The sequence below is a fragment of the Strigops habroptila genome, chromosome Z, assembly GCF_004027225.2.
Source record: "Strigops habroptila isolate Jane chromosome Z, bStrHab1.2.pri, whole genome shotgun sequence".
Taxonomy (NCBI): Eukaryota; Metazoa; Chordata; class Aves; order Psittaciformes; family Psittacidae; genus Strigops; species Strigops habroptila.
In genome coordinates, this window is record NC_044302.2 from 76,083,607 (window position 1) to 76,105,141 (window position 21,535).

A 21,535-nucleotide genomic window follows, 5' to 3' on the forward strand; every position below is an offset into this window, starting at 1 on the left:
CTGAAATGTTACGCCTAACTGCCCTCTTGTGTGCAGCCTCTTTTGACATGGCTGTAGAGCATCAGAGGACTATGTGAAGAAGAGACTGGTATTAGAGATCTCAGATCACAAATTCTTAGATCCTGACAGGTATACACCAAGTTCTGCCACATTAGCTTGGAAAATGAGAATGTTTAACAGTCTGATGGACACAGTACCTCACGTGGCCCAGGTCGCACCCTGGATGTGAAGTATACTACCTTTATTTATGTATGCTAGGATATAATTAAAATGCACATCAACTACGCTTAGTTGCACTGGCAACTAAAAAAAAGCATATATAACAAAAAAAAAAAAAAAAAAAAAAAAATCTAATTTTCACTTGAAAAATATATGTTAATAACATTGGGACTGACCAAAGAGATTCAGACAAAAATTGCATTCTGTCCTTTATTTAAAAGTGTGCAAAAGATACCTTAAATAGAAAGTGTTTATCTTAATAAAATAAGTTCTCAAATAGTTCGGAGGTAGAATAACAATTCAAGTTCTTTTTATCCCCTCCAGATGTTTACTATAAAAGCACTTTTACTTTAAAAAATATTTTTTTAAAAAGGATAAAAACATGATGCATATTTTAGGCCTTGATACACCAAATTTGAAAAGACTGGAAAGAGGTTTAAATTGTACCTTGATGAAAACCCCCACCGGTGAGAAAGTTACTCACTCAGTCAACAACTTTTATTGACTGAACACTGGTATGAGTTTGGCCCTGAAGCATTCGCCCAACTTGTCCCACAGGTATCACAGTGGTTGAGCCGGAAGAATGGAGCACAGTTCGAGGATATTTAGCAGCAGTGGCTTGAGATATGGTTTGCTGAAAAGTAATCACATACATCAAAACATTTAACAGTACAAAGAATTCCACCTTATAATAGCTCTAAGTGAGCTGTAGTTTAAACAAAGATTTGCAATCTGGCAAACTGAAATACACTTAAAAAAAAAGTTAATGAGTAATTCTTTTCTTCCTCATCTGTAACATACTTTTTAGAACATAAAATGCTAATAAAACACTAAACATCCAGTTAACCAAGTGCCTGAGCTGGTCTGTTTTTTTACGAAATTGTTCAGAATTTTCCTCTGTAGTGCCAATTTAATTATGCCAACTTTCCTTTTGAAGTTCAGTATTTGCTATGAGGAAGTCTCTCAAAGGTCTCTGGTCTCTGAAAGGAAAAGGTTTGCATTTATTTAACAATTAATTTTCTCCCCCCAAAAAACCAGCTACCTTACTGCAATAACCATAGTCATTCTGCTTTTAATCAAGGTAAACTCTCTCCCCTGTCAGAATAATTCAAGAGAAATATTTCAATCTGATTGACTTCCACTTAGGCATTTCTTTGCAGAAAAAGCATATGGAATATCTCTCTGGGACTGTCACATTTGTTACATTTTTAGAAGTCAGTTTTTGGTACAGTAGTTCAGGTACTTCACTTGTCACACTAGTCACACGGTTTGAATTCAGAAATTGTTCCTAGTGAAAGAATTCTCACACCAAACCTCTAACACCTAAGGGCATGGAATTTAAATATGAGTTTCTGCTTAGGAGCCCAATTTCTTGAAAGCTATGTGCAGCCTGTTACAGGGCCCTGATTCACTGCAGGAAATGAGCGAAAGCAGAACATTCCTCCCACAGTTACCAGTAACTCCAGCTCAAATTAAGGGACCTGATGCAAATCTGCTTCTTCTGGCAGTAACACTGAAGAGAAACTGGACTTTCAGATAACTCACAGAAAACTAAGATCCTACTTTACAGGCTAAAATAATAAAAAACAGTCAGCTGTCTCATACACTTCCAGTTGAAACAATTCTTTGCTTAGATTGGTCTAAAAGTGTAGTGACTGCCAGGCCATACAGGCCACTGTTTACAATCTTCTTGTATGTTGCTTTCATATCCTATTAATGCACTTATTTCAGTGTTTTCTTCAGGATAAATGGGCAGAGTAGGACTCAAAATACAAGCAGCAGGCTTGATGAATCTGATTGCCTCTGGACAAAAGTTTACTTCCCCCTCCCCCAATAATTTGGTACACTTCGCCTGATCTATAGCCTGTCAGGCTAATCTGTATCTCTGCCACCTCTGGTTCAGTCACTCTTCCTGCCATACACCACAAAGCTTGTCTTTAAACTGTGATTGCATGGTGATGATGCCAAACATTGCTGCACCAACTGACCGCTTCTACAAAGAGGAAGACTCATGGAAGAGCCGGGCAAGAAAGAGACAGCCAATACTGCTACTGTGAAATAATTGCTACAGAAACAAGACAAGTACATTAAAACGGCAATATTTACTTCCTCTCTTCACCTGTGCCTTCTACCCAGCCCAAAGACGGTACTGTTTGTTACTCTGAAAAGGCCTCTAGTCTAAGCCTTGTCTAATACCACTTCACAATGGTCATTTTTCTTCAAACTGCTACCAGATGTGTGGTATTAAGAACACTGTTACAAGTATAATTCTGACTTACCTGAGTAACTGGGTGATGTTTTTCAACAATGACTGAACTAATGGGCGGAGCAACACCCATCACTGCTAAACTACCACAAATTCTGGCTTTTTGTCCTGTATCAGCTCGGCCCGTGATTCGAGCAGTGATTGTCCTTCCTGCTTTCTGTTGAGCAGATGTTATTACTTTTGCCATGGGCTAGAAATAAATGAAATATTGGTTAGTAAAAATCTAAACATATCTGCAATGCCCTAATATGTCTCTTAGTTTTATCAGCTACATGCCTAAACAGAACATAGAATGTTGTAAATAATCCAGTTACGTTATACAGGACTGAATTTGCTCCACCTAGTTGCAACCTGGTTTATTCCATCTTTTTCCACTCTAAGTATGAGCTAGTGTTTTGAGCTGTCCTGAAGGAAGTAAGGCTAATTTGACAAAACTCAGACAGTATGGATAGTTTAGGTTTGTTCACTGGCTGCATACTTGAGTGACAGCTGCAGGCACTTCCATCATCCTAGACAGACTTTCTAGCAGTGACACAGCAAGACACAAAAAAACTTCCAAGCAGTAAAATGCTGCATCTTTCCCTGACAGCATGTAGCAAATTGTATCAAATGGGAAAAAGAAAGCAGGGCAATGCAGAAGACAGTGGAGAAAAGTAAAATGGACAGTTCAGCAACAAATACGTAACAGGGAATCAGAGAGACATTCCAAAAAGCAGGATACTAAAGCAAAGCATACTCTTTCTGTAACAAAATGGTATCAAGTGAAACATTAATTGTTCTTGTTGTGCTATATGTAAGTGTGCATGCACACTATCCCCACCCCACTCCAAAAATAATTTATAATTGCTCCTAACATAAATGGGTTGCTGTAACATTCATGAACATTTGCAAGCTATAGTGTCTTCACACAGCTAAGTAAGCCCAACTACACATGCAATTTCCTCAACTACACACTTGTGTTGCTCTGAAAAATGTGGAATAATGATACCCAAACTAGTATTTGCTATAATTATGCTTTAAAAAATAAAAAAGTTAATTTTAGCATGTTACCAGTTTTTGAGTTGATGCCACACCAGACCCTGCAGCTGTGCTAGTGACGATTACTGGAGAATCAGAATCCAGCCTTGTCTGAGAAGTGCTTGCATGACCCAGGTGGGCAGAAAACTGTGAATGAAACCAGAGTTTACAAAGAACAAGTATAACTTTCTGGAAAATATAATTTTACTCTTTAGACGTCAATTTTTGACTATTCCAATTACTCTTCTAACTTCTTTGTAGTTTTACTGACTAATTTTACTGTTTTCTGATTAATTTAAAAATACTCGTCTAAAAAATGTGGAAACAGTGCAAACTATTAGAAAGAAAAATCAGGAAAGAGGCAAGCACATCTTCTCTGCTCTAATCTGTATTCTAGTCTGAAATTGTTTTATGGTGGCAATGTCTTCAGGATGACTCCAGGGCAGGTCCAGAACATCCAAGCTACTGGATAATCATCTGGCTAAGCTGACATGACAGGACAATAAGCTGAGTGCTCTGAGTGTCTATATATGTTACACTTAAAATGAAGCTTCAAGTCAGCCAGCTTTTCTTCTTTTCAGGTTATTTTTTTTTTTTTTTTTTTTGAAAGAAAAAATCCACAACACAAAACCCAAAAAAACCCCCAAACCAAAACTTTTAACATCTTTTTTCAAGAACGAACCGTAGAGAGCAAATTCTACATACCATAGTGGCCTTGTCTTCATTAGTTTAATACATTTTCAATAAAATAAAAAGTAGAGTTTAATGAAAGTATAGCAAATGACAGCAGCTGTACCCCAGTCATTTCATTTATACAATGCAGTTTGAACATACTCATAGCTTTCTTTTTACATTTAGACTGTCTTAAAATTCCTTGAATTCATGGGCTCCAATTCATAACGTTCCAACTGAAGAAGTTAATTTTTGTCACTAGCAAGTCCTGTTCCAGCTACACACTTACCATGTCTTCCATCTGAAGAGTAGTTGCTGGTGGAGGTGGTGGTGAGGGCGGATTATATTGTGAAGCAGGTATTCTTCCTGCAACAATGGTACCATTATCGTTTCTCCTACTTCCTATATCTGTTCTTAGAAACACAGAGTAATGGGATCAGCACATAATCTGGCAAACGCTAAAGGGAGCGGGGGGGAAGGGAAGAGATCAAATCAGAGTAAAATTCTACTATTCTTTGGGACTTCTGTACAATCTAATTAAAAGGATCAGCCTGTTCAATTGGAGAGTGTGGGGGTGTGTATAAAAATATATAAACATTCCTGTATTTGACCCTTCTTTTCAGATGCTTGGATGTAATATTTTCCAAGGGGCTTCATTCTGTGTTATGCCTCAACATCCCTGTGACACTTGTCACATATGTACCGCAAAGAACTGAGGTTCTCCATACTGCTTGCCAATATTAAATTCAGTGCGCAAGAGCTGCTCTTACATTAAAAGCCTAAATCCAGTTCAGGTGGAAGATAGCAAAACACAGAAAGGCCACACCAGGCTTCTGTAAGGGCAGAAGATCCTTACGAGGGCTCACAGTTAGTAAAATAAACTGTTATTTGAACTTTCCTAAGAACGTACTGCAATTTCAAGGGGCCACAAGCCATGCCTAGCAGCATCTCATCTCCACGTACGATGGCTGGACACCGGGCACATCCTATCTGCAGGGCTTGGACCACCTAAGAGTGCCCTTTAGCCCTCGTCTTCCCCCAGCAGCTGCGTAAACCTGCGCTGGTGCAAAATCCACCCAGGATTCTTTTGTCTCGCAGTACAGACATCATGGGGAGGTCAGATCTGCAGACCTAAGCCTGATATCTTTTCCAAGCAGTTGCAATCTTTTCCTTTAGAATGTAAACTTCCTTAAAGGAAGCTGAGAGAGGTATTCTTTCTTACTCTCCAATTTCTTAAGCAGATGACGCTATCAGCAGTTTCAGGACAAGGAAACTTTGCTCATTTCAGGACTAGAGTGACACCACGTGGTAGTTGTGTTTTTTAATTCTCTTGAAGTGAGCAGGAAAAACGCAAGGAAGATTCCAATTATGCAATACTCAAGGATTTCAAAAGTAAAAGTATGCCAGAATATACATTTTGTACTTATATATGTATGTACACACACATGAAGCTTGAGCATAGACAGAACCAAGGCATCGTTATGGACCAATCAGATCTGACTTATGTTACTCAAAATAGCAGCGTTAGGGTTTTTTTAAGAAAAAAAAAATATTTCTTGTAGGTTCAATGTTCCTTTAAATACATAAAGAGATTAAAAATAATCTTACTATAATAATAATTTTAAAAAAATTTAAATAATCTGTCAGTAAATCAGCCAGATAGATTTTAGATCATCAACATTGACTCCAAATGTTATGGACACATTAAGGTTGCAATACTTGTACACTATTAATAACCTACACTATAATGTATATAATATGTATGTTATTTGTGTATTGCATGTATATTAAATGCACATTATAATAAACTAGTAATAATAAATAGGTAAAGGGATCAAATTCTGCTTTTATTTCCAATGGCAGTAGGTGGCACTGCAGTGTTCATATCAATATATAACCACTAACTCTGGCACGTGGAAGTTTTAATGTCCACGGATTACAACACTAGTACAAATCACAAAAATCATCTAATCTGATGTTTTAGTCCCCTGATGTCCTGATCACTGTTCTGTTATACCTAACGAAGACTGAAAATAAATGGTCGTACAATCATATTAAATAATTATTTAACTAACCTCATTAAAACCACCATCTGGCTGTAGCAAGAAAGATGTAGTGTGTCTGGAGCAGAGGAGAAGATGGTATGAGAGGCAATGGAAGAAGACAGCCCACATGGGACCAAGGACAACAGAGACCGTGGGAGGCTATGAAGCTTGATGAGGGCTACACTGACCACAGGAAATTGAAGAGCGTGATGCTGCACACCCAGAAAGTTAGGTATAGGCATCCCAGTGTTGTCCAGTACAGCAAAATATCTAGGCATTCGCCCATGTAGAGTATCAGCTCCTGCTTCACAGCTCAAGTGGTTCGGCCCATGAACCGCAGGGGTTAGTTGTGGCAGCTCTAAAGCTCAGTTTTCCTCATTTCCTTCCTACTTACCCTCTTTTTTACAGGTTTACAGAAACAATGCTTTCCTATTTCACACCACTCAGTCACCCATCATTATTAGGGAGACCACTGTCTGTTGCATGGTTTTAGAAAACAATAAACAAAGAAATACAAGATAGATCTTCAAGAAAGAGCGAAAAATAAAGTACTTGTGCAATGCCCTGTAACTTTATTCCCAAACTCAGTATCTTCAAGAAATCATTCATTCTTGACCTTCCCCAAATACTGATCCTATGTTTTCACAAGCACACAGCTACTGCACTTAGCCAATGTCATATTCTAGTTTCCTAAACAACTGCACAAATACTGCGTATGTTTCACAGGCTCAGACAGCTGCTCGGGCAAGTATCCTCTCAAAAAGCCTTCTTCAGGTTTTTATTTCCTCTTCATATCTACACTTTTAGGGATGAATTTCTCTGAAGTAGTTCAGAAACTTCTGGTATAAGATCGCTAAGTTTAGCAACTTAAGTTTCTTGTCTAAGGCCATTAACAACTGCTGGCAGTACAGCTGGTTGTTAAGCCAGAAGTACAGCTGTGACACTCCTGCTGGCACAGTTATTTTCATTTCAATGTAGACTGCTACATTGCACCAGCATGATTATGCTCCTACTGCTATAGATTGTCTCACTCTAAAGGGGTGATTCCATTACATAAGTAACAGTATGCAGCTCTTTCCTGTGTGGCTGCACAAGTTTTAGAGTGTGTTGCGATATAATTAGACTGGTGTTTCCTGGCACAGAACTCCAGCTAAACACAGAATCTGGGAGATTTACTCACCCTTTTTGCATTAAAAGGCAAGATGCAGAAAGAAGGGAGAGCTGTCTGGGAAAAGCAGGTTCATTGCACATTGAGATTCCAGAGAACAGAGGAGGGTTTTCCAGGGTTTCCCCCTCAACACTCCATGACCTGGGTGCTGACAGAATTCTGGGTACTCTTCCACAGTATTTTAAGATGTTTGCCATCCCTGGCTTCTTGTTCTGCCTGCAGTCACAGGTTATCACCCTCCAAGCAAGACGGAGATGCAGAGAACATATTCCACCTTTCAACTACAGCAGTACAAAGTTCAGCATCGAAATATTTTTCAATATATTCAACAGGACTTTTTAAACCAATAAGTTTGATAAACTCTATATAGCTCTAAGTCCTCATATTAAAAAACAAAAACCAAAACAGAGAGAGAAGAGAATCCTTTAAAACAAACAAACGACCCAACAAACTCCACACTCACTACCAAATTAGAGCTGCTTTTTATACTGACCAGGATCCATCCTACTATCCTTGCCCTGGAACATGGTCATTGCTTCCAGATTCAAAGCACATACACCACGCATAAAGGCTTTCTTCATCGTGACTTCATACTGTTCTCTTTCACTGTGCAGACGCAGAACCTCAGCTTTTGTCTGTTCCAAAGTAGCAGTTAGCTACAAAAGAGAGTAAGGAAACAGCTGTCTCGTACTTCTGAATGCAAACTACAAACATATTCCTCAATTAGCTTTAAAAGTCACTTACTACATTTACAAAGATACACATTTCACTTCAAAAATCTCTGGTTCACCAGAAATGAACAGCTACTTGTCATTTCTTTGTACTACAGCACATTATTTATACTAGAACATACCAAGAACAAGAGTGCATTCAAAATGACTGTCGGACCCTACCTAACCAGCTAAGAAGAAGTTTGTCTTGCAATTTGTCAGTTTTTTAGAAGTCAGGCAACTGGCAAAAGCTAGATTTCCACAAGAACATGGATTCACTCAAGAGAAGTATTTCAAGTGTTCCTTGAAAACTATTTAAGCATATTTAAGAACAGTCGTCAACGATCTCTCTGTTCTAGATACTGTAAAAAAAAAAAAAAAAAAACAAACCAAAACAACCCTAAAAATGCCGAGAAAAGACAGACCAAGTCATCTTTGTAACTCACTACTTACTGGTTTTGTGCTGGTAAGCCAAATTTGTAAGCCTGTCCTTAAAATTCTAGGTTTAATTTCTTGTTAAAACACAAAGCATTTAACACGTATCTTTTAAAATTTTTTTTACTTGCTGTGCACCAAGGCACATGTTGATAACTTCACTTTAAGCACTGAAAATTACTTAACAAGCTTAAATGTCAAGTTGAAGGTAAAAGCAAACTTAGATACAGCCTTTAACAGGGCAGTTATTGTAGGAAAATAACCCACTGTACTTATCATGATCATTCATAGTAATAATGGTCTTCTATTTCCATTGTCTTCTTCAGTAAGACCTCTATAAACACATAGCCAATATTAACAGTGTGCTTTTAGAAAACAAAATACCATCCTTACTGATGGGCAGATAGAGATCTCATTTCAGGAGGAAGCCAATTTACTTCACCTGTGAGTGCAGATAATCAACATTTTATACCAGATGCAAGGGGGAAAAAACACCAAACAAAACCCAAACGTTCTCGGGTACTTGGGAGCTCTGTTCTGCTGGAAACTCCTCATGTTTTTCAAGTTTGCTGAGAAAGAAATACTTTGGATGGATGGGAGATAGGGGAGTGAAGGAGAGAAAGAATGAAAAAAACCCCCTTATATTACCTCTGCAATTTTGGCTTCGTAATCATTGGTGAGCTGAACACAGAGATCTTCTGCCCTTAACTGACAGGCTTTTGCTACTTTTTCTTTCCATTTTTCCTCACTATGAGAGCGCCACGCTGTCCATACTTTCTTCATCAAAGCTGTCCGGAATTGTCTGTCTGCTATTCTATTTGCATATTCCTTAGGAAACAAATATAACCACATCATATGCAAGTTCAGGTTTACTAAAAATTTAAGTACTCAAGAGAGTGGGGATGATTGTTTTACAACTTATTACATAGCCCACAGTAGGAACACCTAAACTGAGTTACATCTGCTGCAGCGGAGTGGTATGCAAAAATAGCATCAGCAGCTCAACATTTCTCCCTGCACATACCTCATGAAGCATTACTGTCCCCAGTATCAGAAACCACATTTGGGAACTCCTAGATTCCACAAAACAGTGTTTTTACCCTTAGCATAATGACACTTAATCTACAACCTCACATATATGGTCTAACCATGCATGTGTGCAGCCATTTACCGCGTTTGTGGCATATCTTGATTCACTGCAGGAACCATATGTAACCCGCAGTCACAGACACTGCAGAGGGTTACCATGTAACTCCTATCTTTTTAATAAATTCAGACTTTGGGATGCTTTAAAAGGTCCTTACAAGACAATTCTGGTTTTCCTCCATTCCAAAATAGTCACCAGACAATGTATTTCAGCATTAGATTATGTTTCAGCAGTTAGATTATTTTTCCAAAAATGAATTAGAAAAAAATAAAAAGAGCTGCACATAAACCAGACTCAAAATTACTAGTAAATTACAAGATGGAAGGGAAAGAGAAAAGGCTACCCCTCTCTGCAAATTGGCAGTTTTGGATAGCGTCAATGAACTTGAGTCCAGACAGGAATCTGTACCAGAGGTCCCAAATACAACATCTCCTTTTTAACAACCTGGAATGGCAAAGGTTTGCAGTCTTAACATGTGATCCTTCTTTTCTGTCATACTTCATGTAGCAGACTGCTCACCATTAGATGCATGATGCAATGCTCAACATTTTGTGTGACTAGCTCTTAGCTTCTTTAAGTTTTGGCAGTGTGAGAAAAGAGGGCAGCTGAAGTTTTAATTGTGAAAGTGGCTTCTCCAAAATATGTGATGCTGTAACACATCACTCTCCAAATATTATGTGTTTGAAATTTACATAGAGATTGCCTTGGCATCAACTTGAAAATGAAGACTACGGTGATTTGCTGTGAGCTGATCAGAGTAATTGGGGCAATATAAGACAAGTACAGGTCTGATTCTCTTCCTTATACCAGAGAGTATTCTGACAGCAGTGGTCTTTTTAGAACTGATGTTTTCAAATTGTTATTTGACATTGTCAAACACATCAAAATAGAAACACTGTCACTTCTTCAAACTGTAACAGGAACTTCAGCAACTCTGACCCTTTTGAGCTCAGAGGTTTCATGTTCATTGTGTTTTTATTTTGCTTACATACCTCTTGTTTGGCTTTAACATGCTGAATCCGCCACAGCGTAAAGTTTCTCATCAACTCTGTTCTCTCCTTTTGCCTCTCTAATGCTTTGGTCAAGTTAGTAATCACCTGCAAAAATATTTATTAACACTATTTCAATAGCTATGATCTTTTCAAGGTCAGACAGAATATACTGTATGTACCAGTTACTTTTCACTTAAAGCATTTGGTTTTAACAGATGTTTTCTACTCAATCTTCCCTTACTCTAGCCAAGCAACAAACAACAATTGAGAGTTCAAATCAGAAGTAAAATTCCTCTGGCTTCAACATTCAGACTACAGCACTTAAACACTTTCCACTTTTGTGTAGTTTTAAGAAAAGCTCAACTAAACCGTTACATCATCCTGCATCTGCAGGCTTCTTTTCTTATAATTAATGTTACTGTAGCTTAAGGTCAGAAGAATCACTTATTTCAAAGACAATTTTGGTATATCAGGAGCATTTATATTAAAAGTTTGTTTTAGAGTTTCACTAATTAACTGAAGTGTAATTAAATTACTTATCTGCAGAAAGCTTATTCAATTGTCTGAACAGATTAAGCAAGCTAAGGAGCTGCTAAGAACTAGAAAAATCTGACTAAGAATTGTTATTCTTTTTAAAAGTTCACATCAAAGATATCATATAGGCCTATAACAATCAAAACAATTGAGAGGCAAGATGGCCTACCAGACAGACAATGCAACTTTTACCACCTATCTCTAAATATGTTTTAATTAGTATACAGAAACAGCTGAGGTTCCCCCATTACAAATTATGCCTGTCATGATACAGTTGGGACACACGAAATCACTAAGTATTTCTCTGTATTTTTGCCTAACTTCTGCCATTAAGTCACATCTGTGCAACTCCAATGGGCATTAGTGAACAATCTTGGGACTCCTGTGAATAACATCAAGTTATTTTAACTACCACATTAAGACTGTGAAGAACAACATTCTACACTATTTGCTAACATATCTTAATATTGCATACGTTACATGCAATTATCAAACATACATCAATTAAATGGATGATACTTAAAATAAAATTTACCCTTAAATCAACAGTTACCTAGCAAACAGTACAGAACTCCTATTTTGTTTCAGTACGGAATTTCATACAGTCAAGACTGCTCAATGAAATATTACTAGCAAAAACTTGGTTTCATTAATATGTCCAAAATATCAATCAGAAACAAATTAAGATAAATTTGATACACTTAAAGCTGATTAATCTCTAGATTTTTAGAATGAGCTCTTCACATTGCCGTATGTTAATATACCTAGTATAAACTTTTTTTCGCCGTAAAAATGACCAATTTTAACATTTTGCAGTTTAGGAATAACTGAAGTCTCAGCTATATAAGTAACAATGAATTTATCTACAATTAGAAGTAAATTTTCATGTCAACAAATCACTAGGAAAACAGAAAGCAAATTAGTATAATAAATCACTTATATTTGAAAAAATGTCATATATTAACATAAAACATTAACTTTTGATGCTGCATACCTGTTGACACACACTAAAAGTCTTGGCCTAAATCCATGTTTGTTGATCAGTATATTTTTGCCACTAGAAATCATTTGTGAGACTTATAATGTGAAAACAAGAATCTACAGCATTCATAATATTTGGAAGGCTGATGGACTTCAGGTTATGCCCATGTCAGAATACAGCAGTTTTGATAAACATGGTGTGATACATGGAAGCACTGACACCTACCAATAAGGTGGTGGCAATAATAATTTTGTATTGAGAACTACTTTTTTTTTTTAACCAGAACTATATTATTGGCTGAAGAACTGATTTCTTGGGTAGCAGAAAAAAATTACTGCTTTCAAAGTATCGTCAAGAATTATGGTGCATTAAACATGAGTGACATACAATGATAATCAACAGAATTAGGTATGTTTCAATGGTATACATTGAAATAACTATGGTTCTGCACATATGTACTTAGTTAAATGATATTATACTCATCCTGTTCTTGTAATGTTGCAACATTTGTACTTGCTTAGTCTAAGATAAGACCGCTTGCCAAATGGACACAGAACATCAACTTCCTCCATATTTAACTCCTTCAATGGCTTTTTTTATTAGAAAAAGGTAAATAGAAATTAAAAAAACCTAACTCCAAAAAGTGTTCCTAAGTACAAGGTTAAAAATTCAAGATAGCAATAAGAGGGTTCAATTATGTTATGTGATTGAAGGGCTGCCAAAATTTTATGTCCATTTCCACAATTCTAGTTAATTTTTAAGCTAATTCTAGTTAATTTTGAAGTCTGCTGATAGGAGAAAAACTCAAGGACTACAGATGTACAATCCTACGAATCTGTACAAGTGTACAATTCCTAAGAATCCTAAAACAGAGATGCTTTAACACTTAGGAGACTACTATCCATTTAAAATTCAAGAAAACCAACCCAATAATTGAAAAATTAAAGACATTTAAAAAGTAAGAGCTAATGGACTCATCTAAGCCAGTGTGATCTTCGTGAAAAAAGTAAAGAACAACATCAGACCCTGGATTTAAGAAGCGAACAATACAAAATATGTATATACAACATGTTAATATCTTAAGTTTCCACTATTAGTATGGACAACATTATTAGCAACCATGATTCCTATGCTGCTGTACAGTCTACATATATCATTTACTTCTCTATGTTAGTTGCTGCAAGAAGAATTTTGTTCAGAAATGGACCCAAAAATTCAGTGTGAATATTTTTAAAAACAGGGGAACTAATGAGTTATGAAATTGTATTACTACCTCATCTTTCCTGCCAATAGAGATTTCATAAGTACGTAGCAACTCCTTCAGGTTTGCCATCTCATTGCTCAATTGTCTCACATGCGAAGCATGCTTCTCTTTTTCTTGTCTCATTTGAAGCTTGTGGTGTTCAATCAAACTAAGCTTCCATTTTCTCAGTTCAGTCAGAACATTTGTCTGAAAAGTTAAAGGAATGACAGTAGCACAATTAACAAAATTATTCCTTCCTCCCTAATCTTTTAACCTTAAAACACTTAGCAATTAGGAGACATGAATATTTACAGTGATGCCTTCATTACACAGGCTGTTTATAAACATTACCAGACACAGTGACCTATTGAATATAACTGAACATCTCTAATAGAGAAAGTTATTCCAAAGTTCTTGAAAGAATATATTCTAGTGCTTATAAGCAATACACAACAATCAAAGAAAACCATTTCCCAGTGCAATCACACTGCAACTTTTCCTGCAGTCTCACTTGTTTTACAACACATTAACATCTGCATATGATTTTTAAGAAATAAATACCTTAAGATTTCCACTCCAGAGATCAAGTATATTTTCTATTTGAGTTACTTTTTCGTCGGGTAAAGTTAATTCAGTCACTAAGGTCTCGTTGATTTCTCTTGGACTGTGCGCAGACCCTTGTGAAGAAATCTCTTCTGAAAGAACAGGGTGAATTTGTTCCATATTGGCCTCAGAAGGCTTCTCCACTGATATTAAGACTAAAAATGAAAGAGAGAATAAGGATTGATACTCTGGAAAGGCTGAACTGTCTTCATTCTGAATGCAAGTCAGAAGCCAGGCATTAAGAAAAACAAAACAAACAAACCCCAAAATATTTATACTATCAGATACCTCTTTGCCCATGTAAAATAAACAACCCAATTCAAATATATGCTGCCAAGATACAAGTATATTAAAATCAACAGTCCCATCATAACCTCAAGTCAAATCAAAATTACCACTCCCCTACAGAACAGAATCTTCTAATGTGATTCCATTTTAAAGAGGATAATCACAGTAAGTACCAAAAAATCAGCATTGCCAGAAATAAAAAGCATCTCTCTCAGGAAAGACTTCTTGTCGATTGACATCCTGGGTCAAAAACCTGAAAACTTTAGCCATTTTCCTTAATGAGACTGTAAACATCTGAGACCAGCCGCCTGCCTTTGTGGATTCACAATGCAACCTGTGGGTATATTTCAATCTTGGTATGTACCTGCATCCATTTTCCTTACAGCCTTCAATTTGCTCATATAATTAGATTTGCAACTCTGTGAGAAAGGAAATATCTACTATGAATTTATATAATGCCTTACACAATAAGGCCTCACTTTCAGGTGCAATAAAAATTAATCCATGTCCAAAAGCAAATCGGCATGTATTTGAGTTCCAACTGATGGGGGAAAAAAATGAATTAATAGAGACGTTAATATTTAAGTAAATGGAGGAAATTAAATATTGTTTCGTATTTAGATATTCGTTGCAGAAAATCTATTAATTTGACAGTTGAATGAAAAAAAATTGGAATGGAAAGGGATTACCACATTCCTGGTATCAATAAAAATCAGGACAGCTTCAAAAGAATACTTTTCTGCTTTCATAAGTGGAGAGAGGAAACCTCCAACATGTTAGTCTTCACTTCTGAAAACAAATATTGTCTGTACAGCTGTTTCATAGTGGATGGGTACTATTTTTTGGTACAAGCATGAAGACTTAACTGTTTGTCACAAAGCAGTATTTTCTAATTTATTCAAGGCTGAGCTTGATGGTTGACACCCTCCAAAGGAAGTGAGAAGAGCTGCCTGACTAATTCTCCCTCCCCCCATGAAGTAGGTTGAATTGAAACTATTACACTCATGCTCCAAAACAAGAAGAAAATACAGAAGAGCTGTGATGCAGAGACAGTTACAACTGCTTTTTTGTGTTTCTTCCAAGGTCACATAGACTTGAGCTAAAGAAGTCCCACCTAACACTATTTCCATTGACTAAATTCCCTACCACATTACCTCAGCAGAAGACCATAAAAAGATTATTCCAAAGCACACTGATATATTATGATCAGGGTCTACATTTGCTATTGTTTCTCCTGCAAATGAGAGAAACATTGCTTAGCTAATGGCAGAAATTGTGTATTTTTTGCTAGTAAAGATCTCCAAAAAATATTATATGCTGGACAGATGACCCAGGCTACTTGAAATACATCTAATTTCAGTGATAAGGAATCTGGCTGTCCTTTCATAATATAAAGCATTTGGCAGTGTTACTGCTGCCAAACATTCCCAGTTCTGTCCTTCACCACTTGTTCCTGCATGTCACTGTGTTCTTCCTTCAATTGTGATGTTGCTGTAAAATGCATGAAGGTATGGTATTATTTTTAAACTTTTAATATTAGCTTGGATTACAAAGATATCCAACTTACAGAACATGGTTTGCAAGACATTCACAAAGTAAAAACCAGAACAAAATGTAACCAATAAAACCAGGATATAGACAACTGCCACAGTCCGAGATCATATTATTATAAACACACCACTCCCTTTCCCTTAATCCTCCCCTAAATACAGGTTATGCTAACCCAGCGTCTATTTTTCTCATTTACGACAGGATGTATCCTTCACTGAATCCACTGAGTGTACCTGTTACATATTTATATCATCATCTTACGTTACTTTATCTTGGCCTTCCAGTATTGCCATAATTTTCTAGTTGTATACATATTAACTTCATTCTTATTCCTAATGCTCTCCTTCTGTCACCTCTATTCCTTCCACTGCATTACACGATGACATTCAGTTACAGTTCCCTAAGGCATTAAGGACATGGAACCATTTGGGTATGATCAAGCATAAAGATATACATCATTAAATAATGCCCACATGCATTGACTCTGACAAATCTCTAGACAGTATTTATCATAGAGGTAATGAAATTACCTGTTTTTTCCATGTGTCTGTTATCCCAATACTACTGTTGGGGGCATTTGTTTGTTTGGTTGGTTTTTCTAGAGGAATTTTTGTTCCTCTAGTATTTAACATTTTCTGCTTATATTAAGTAAATAAGGTCTGACACTGTTCTCACACATGATCTGCTATCAGTGGCCCAAGGTGAGGGCAACAATTTGCTAAAATGTATAATTAAAAAAAAAAAAAAAAAAAAATCCTCTCATAAATGTAATGGATCACTACTGAGGACTGGTAGCCTGAAGAAAAGAAATCTTCCCACTGTTTGAGTCATCATTACACATCTTTGCTGTAAATAATTCACTCTTCCAGACTTAGTAATTTTCAAATTTAATCAACTAAACTGGTAACAGGAACAGGAAATTAAGTTTTATGTTTCAAAGTTTAAAAGTATTTGGACACTGAAGTGAATAGTACATCATGTTTTATTCCAATTATTTTTCTTTCTTGACTGGAAGCTTTTAGTGAAGACACTACGCATCATTCAATTTACTGCAACAAGTAGAGATTACCAGTAATTGGACTTCTACCATCGTAGTGGAAACATTCACTTCAGTTTCAAACACCTGAGAAGAAAGCCAAATGCCAGACCAAAGCACATTCCACAAACAGAGCTTCATTTTGGAAGGCACGATGTGACATTAGAAACTGTTGGTCTTCATACCAACATCATGTAGAAAAGGGGAAAAAACACTGCAAGCTTGAGAAATTCTGCAAAAGAGCAAACTTTCAGATAAAATCCCTATACACAGCATGAACAGGCATTTTGTGTTAAAAGTTATAGAACATTACTGCAATAATTTATAATTTTGCTAACACAGCAACAGCATGAGAGAGTTGGGGCTGTTCAGCCTGGAGAAGAGAAGGCTGCATGGAGACCTCATAGCAGCCTTCCAGTATCGGAAGGGGGCCTATAAGGGTGCTGGGGAGGGACTCTTCCTTAGCGACTGTAGTGGTAGGACAAGGGGTAATGGGTTCAAACTTAAACAGGGGAAGTTTAGATTAGATTAGATATAAGGAAGAAGTTCTTTACAGTGAGGGTGGTGAAGCACTGGAATGGGTTGCCCAGGGAGGTTGTGGATGCTCCATCTCCGGTGGTGGTGTTCAAGGCCAGGTTGGACAGAGCCTTGGACCACATGGTTTAGGGCAAGGTGTCCCTGCCCATGGCAGGGGGGTTGGAACTAGATGATCTTAAGGTCCTTTAACCCTTACTATTCTATGATTCTATGATTAGAGTCAGACAGGGAAAGAAAAAATGTCAGAGCCTCATTCTAGTATGACCATGTAGCAATGCGAAAGGAATGGAGCTAAACAAATAAAAATCCAACTCTGTCATTCAGAAACAACCTGCTAATCTATCTTAATGGATCAGTATCAGAGGTATAGTACTGGATTTTAACTACTACTTCACTCTTCATCCAAAGTCTTGTTATTAGTATCACAAACAAAACCAAAACCCAAACCCAAACAAATCTATTAGCCATTAACACTGGCAAACACCACTGAAATACACAATTGCTCTCAATCAGTACTACATGTTACATAGAAGGGTTGAACAGAACAGATTTTAGTCAGATACTTTTTTAAAAGTTGAAATTACTTCCTTTTTACAAGCAGATTGTTTCAAGCTCTGTCTAAGGAGATATAAGACATGTCTTTCCTAGACTGACACACCGCAGTGACATTTTAAACAGCAAACCTATGTTTTGATAAAGCAGCAAAACACCAGAAATTTATAGTGTATAGCTACCAGAGGCATGATGGGGCCACGCAAATATTCTTTTTGCCTCAGTCTCCGAGAAGATCAAGAGCACCTTCTTTACTGTTTTTAACCATTTTTTCAAATTTTGAAAATAAAAGAGAAACCATATTTTGCAAGGCGCTGCCCTTTGCAAAGACAATAAACATCTGAGTGTCCATAACTGAGAGGAATATGTGGTTCCTTGTAATGAGCAATACCTAAAAATTCAATGTAAAATTTTGATCACCATCAAGTATAAGAGCATTTCATTCCCTTATCTCTAAACAATTAAGTACAGCTTGCAAATTACTATTCTTATCTGGTAATACCATGTATATTAAGCGAGAACTCTATTCAGTATTTCAAGAGAAACAATCAATACAATGGAAATTCATCCTCTCAGTTCTGCTGCACACCTTTAGGCAGTAAAAAGGAACAGATTTCATGAGCTACATGTTTGGCCCCAGCAAAAAAAACCTGCCAAAGCAACGAAAAGTAAGAGCACAACTCCTCTCACAGCATTAAAGAGAGACAGAAGACAGTGCTGGCTAAGACAGCTGTTCAGACAAATATCATAAAAAAAAGAGAATATACAGTCATCTACGAAAAAAAACCCTGCAGAAGTCTAGTGTTTTGATTCTGATCTTGTCATGAACAGCAGCATCACACATCACAAATATTCCCTTGCAAAACAATGTTCCACTCAAAATGGGAGACAAAACTCTAATCAGATAGAGCACTGGGGAAAAGACCCAAACTAGAATTTGCTTCGTAATATAATTCCACATTGCTGTGTTTGGAATTTTCTTCTCCCCATGTAAGAACAACTTCTCAGGCTGAGAAATGCCTCCAGCAGCTGACCTGATCTGCAATTTTTGTGTTTTGCAAGTGTATTTGAATCCTGACAATCTGCTAGTGTGAGTGATCAACAGCTTACTGTAAAGGAAGAAGATTCAGAGGAGATGAGCACTGTGTTAATGAAGGTAGGGGAAGAATACAGGAAGTCTTGACAGCTCTACTGAACTTCTCTCAACACAAGGAGGGGCAGAAGGTGGCCTCTGTTCTTCATAAAAGGCTGTACCAGTGGAGTGGATCAACTGGGTGTGTAAGTGGCCTTAGTTAATCTAAAAGTGCAAATTCATTCCTGTGCTAGCCAAAGGAGTCTGCAGGAAGTGCTGGCTCAATCCAGCACAGTATAAAAACTGAGCAAGCAGCAAAATGAATCTTCAGCAGAGCAACAAGCTTGAGCTGACTCAAACCTACACAGTCCTTCCCAGCAACTGGGGACATCCCATGTCTTGATGATTAGTGTACAAAGACCGTAAGAGGGATCTAACTGTATATTATGATTACTCTATCATGCTGTGACTATTCATTCAAGTCCTGCTCAGATTTTGGCTAACATATGCTAAGGTCTGGTGTATCCTGGAAGTAGTGTCATTAGGTCAAGGCAATAGCAGCATGTAAGCAGGACATGAACGACAAAAAGGCTAAAGTTCATTACACAGCTGTTATCACCTGCAGCTTGCTGCCTCCTGCTGCCACAACACCTTGCACAACCCTGTCTGGCAGTTCCTTCAGAATCCACTATCTTCTAGAAATAGTACAGACCAAGCTTCCAAGCTTGGAAGACATAAATACATCAGTTTACCCAAAATGCTTTTGAACCGTATCCAACAGCAGCCAGACTGCTGAGGCTTTTGTGCTTCCTGCACTGTTTTGTGATCCTGCACTGTGATGGAGAAGGAAGGATGAGCACTCTCTCTGCCAGTCAGACGGGTGTTCATAGAGGTGTGAGCTACGGTTGCAAGTTATGAATTGGAGAACTTGCGAGTTAAAAACCTCACAAACTGAAGGATAAGTGAATTCACATTAGACTAGTCTGTACAAAGGGGATTGACCTTGTTTGATGTGTTTTCTTTCCTACTGAGCTTAGAAAAGAAAGTTTAATTTACAGAGTATGCTGACCTGAAAATTTGAGAGATCCAACGGACCCTGATATGTGCTTGCACTGTGATTTCAATACATTGCTCTATCACTCTGCTAAACCAAGATCCCATGTAACAGCAAATATCTTCAGATGAGTAAACTGGTACTGGAAGACTAAACCCTCTTCATGTGCAAGATCTAAAGGAACCTTGTCAGAGTACTGGACTCTTGACAGTAGCCATGGAATGTTCGTTGGCTGTGGAAATCACAGAAAGTTTAAATGTTACCTTCAGCTGAATCTATCTGCAATTTTTGGTACCTTGACCTTATATAACACGAGGATGTTTTATTCCCCCAATCAAAACATTTTGTATCATAATTTTTTAAACACCAAGCAACTGCTCTCATTCTAGGAGTTGCAGGAATAGCTATTACTATAGTGGAATTTTCTATACAATGTTTGAATGTTCAAGAGTAATTGCCATAGTACAAAATACCAGCAGCTTCTATTGATCTGATTTCTTATGCATCTTGGTACAATTCCCACACATGATAACTACATTGGATCAGTTAATAAAATTAAATTTGAAAAAAGCAAAATGTAAGGGCTGCACTTTAAACTTTTCTGTTGGCATAAGTTTTTCTAACATCATTCACATTCTAATGCCTGATTTACTTCCAATACAGAATATTCTCTCTCTCCAAACCTCCATTCTCATGCTTTAAATGAACTCAAAATCATCCCTCCTACCTTTCCTAGGCAGTCTGATATTCAGAAGAAGAACCACACTAATTCTGCATGGGGAGAAGTTGCAAATATGATGTCCTTAAGGACTAAGATTTTCAATTTATTCATAAAAATGATAGAACATTTCTTCCTTTGGCATACTAGGAAGAAAGGTACTAGCTTGGGTGTCTGAACATACCTAAACTCACTGCACAGACTCATTGTGGAAAGATACAGAGCATTACCAATTACTAACTTTCTCATTTTAATCGCATTACCAATTACTAACTTTCTCATTTTAATCACATTCCTTACTTTAAGAACCTGTTGCTAGATAATTTTTTATTATAGTGTATTAACGTGAGTTAACTAAATGGTAATTGACAGCTTACCAAGATTGCTTTATATTCTAGTGAAAATGACATGCAATTTAAGAAGATAGATTGGTTTTCATTCATAGTTCTTTTGCTAATATGAAATGAACAACTTTCAGTGTCTGCACTGCCCCTTGAAATCAAACTAGTCAATTCCTGCTAGCAGAGAGTTATTTAGCTCTGATCAGTGTGGCCAAGAGCTCTTGCACACATTAGCCATGAACAACATGTACTCCAAGATGACAATTAGTGCTATACTTACACAGCACTTCAAGGCTGCTTCATCTCTAATAATAAAATTATCTACACATTTTATATTCCATAGTCATTTCAAT

The 21,535-nt window shown here is 37.1% G+C and overlaps 1 protein-coding gene across 3 annotated transcripts in view; it reads right to left on the minus strand.

Annotated features, from left to right (window-relative positions):
- Positions 1 to 403: 403 nt before the first annotated feature.
- Positions 404 to 21,535, minus strand: part of POC5 (POC5 centriolar protein) — a 28,865-nt gene continuing 7,733 nt past the window's right edge. Inside the window, exons 4-12 of one of the 3 annotated variants that reach the window (XM_030470876.1) lie at positions 13,992 to 14,188; positions 13,461 to 13,637; positions 10,672 to 10,776; positions 9,181 to 9,360; positions 7,881 to 8,043; positions 4,464 to 4,582; positions 3,536 to 3,649; positions 2,499 to 2,675; positions 404 to 853 (exon numbers count right to left, since the gene is read on the minus strand). In XM_030470876.1, coding sequence (XP_030326736.1) covers positions 704 to 853; positions 2,499 to 2,675; positions 3,536 to 3,649; positions 4,464 to 4,582; positions 7,881 to 8,043; positions 9,181 to 9,360; positions 10,672 to 10,776; positions 13,461 to 13,637; positions 13,992 to 14,188 — 1,382 coding nt within the window. In that variant the 3' untranslated portion in view covers positions 404 to 703. The remainder of the gene's footprint in view (positions 854 to 2,498; positions 2,676 to 3,535; positions 3,650 to 4,463; positions 4,583 to 7,880; positions 8,044 to 9,180; positions 9,361 to 10,671; positions 10,777 to 13,460; positions 13,638 to 13,991; positions 14,189 to 21,535) is intronic. The other 2 variants (XM_030470877.1, XM_030470878.1) reach the window with 2 other exon arrangements.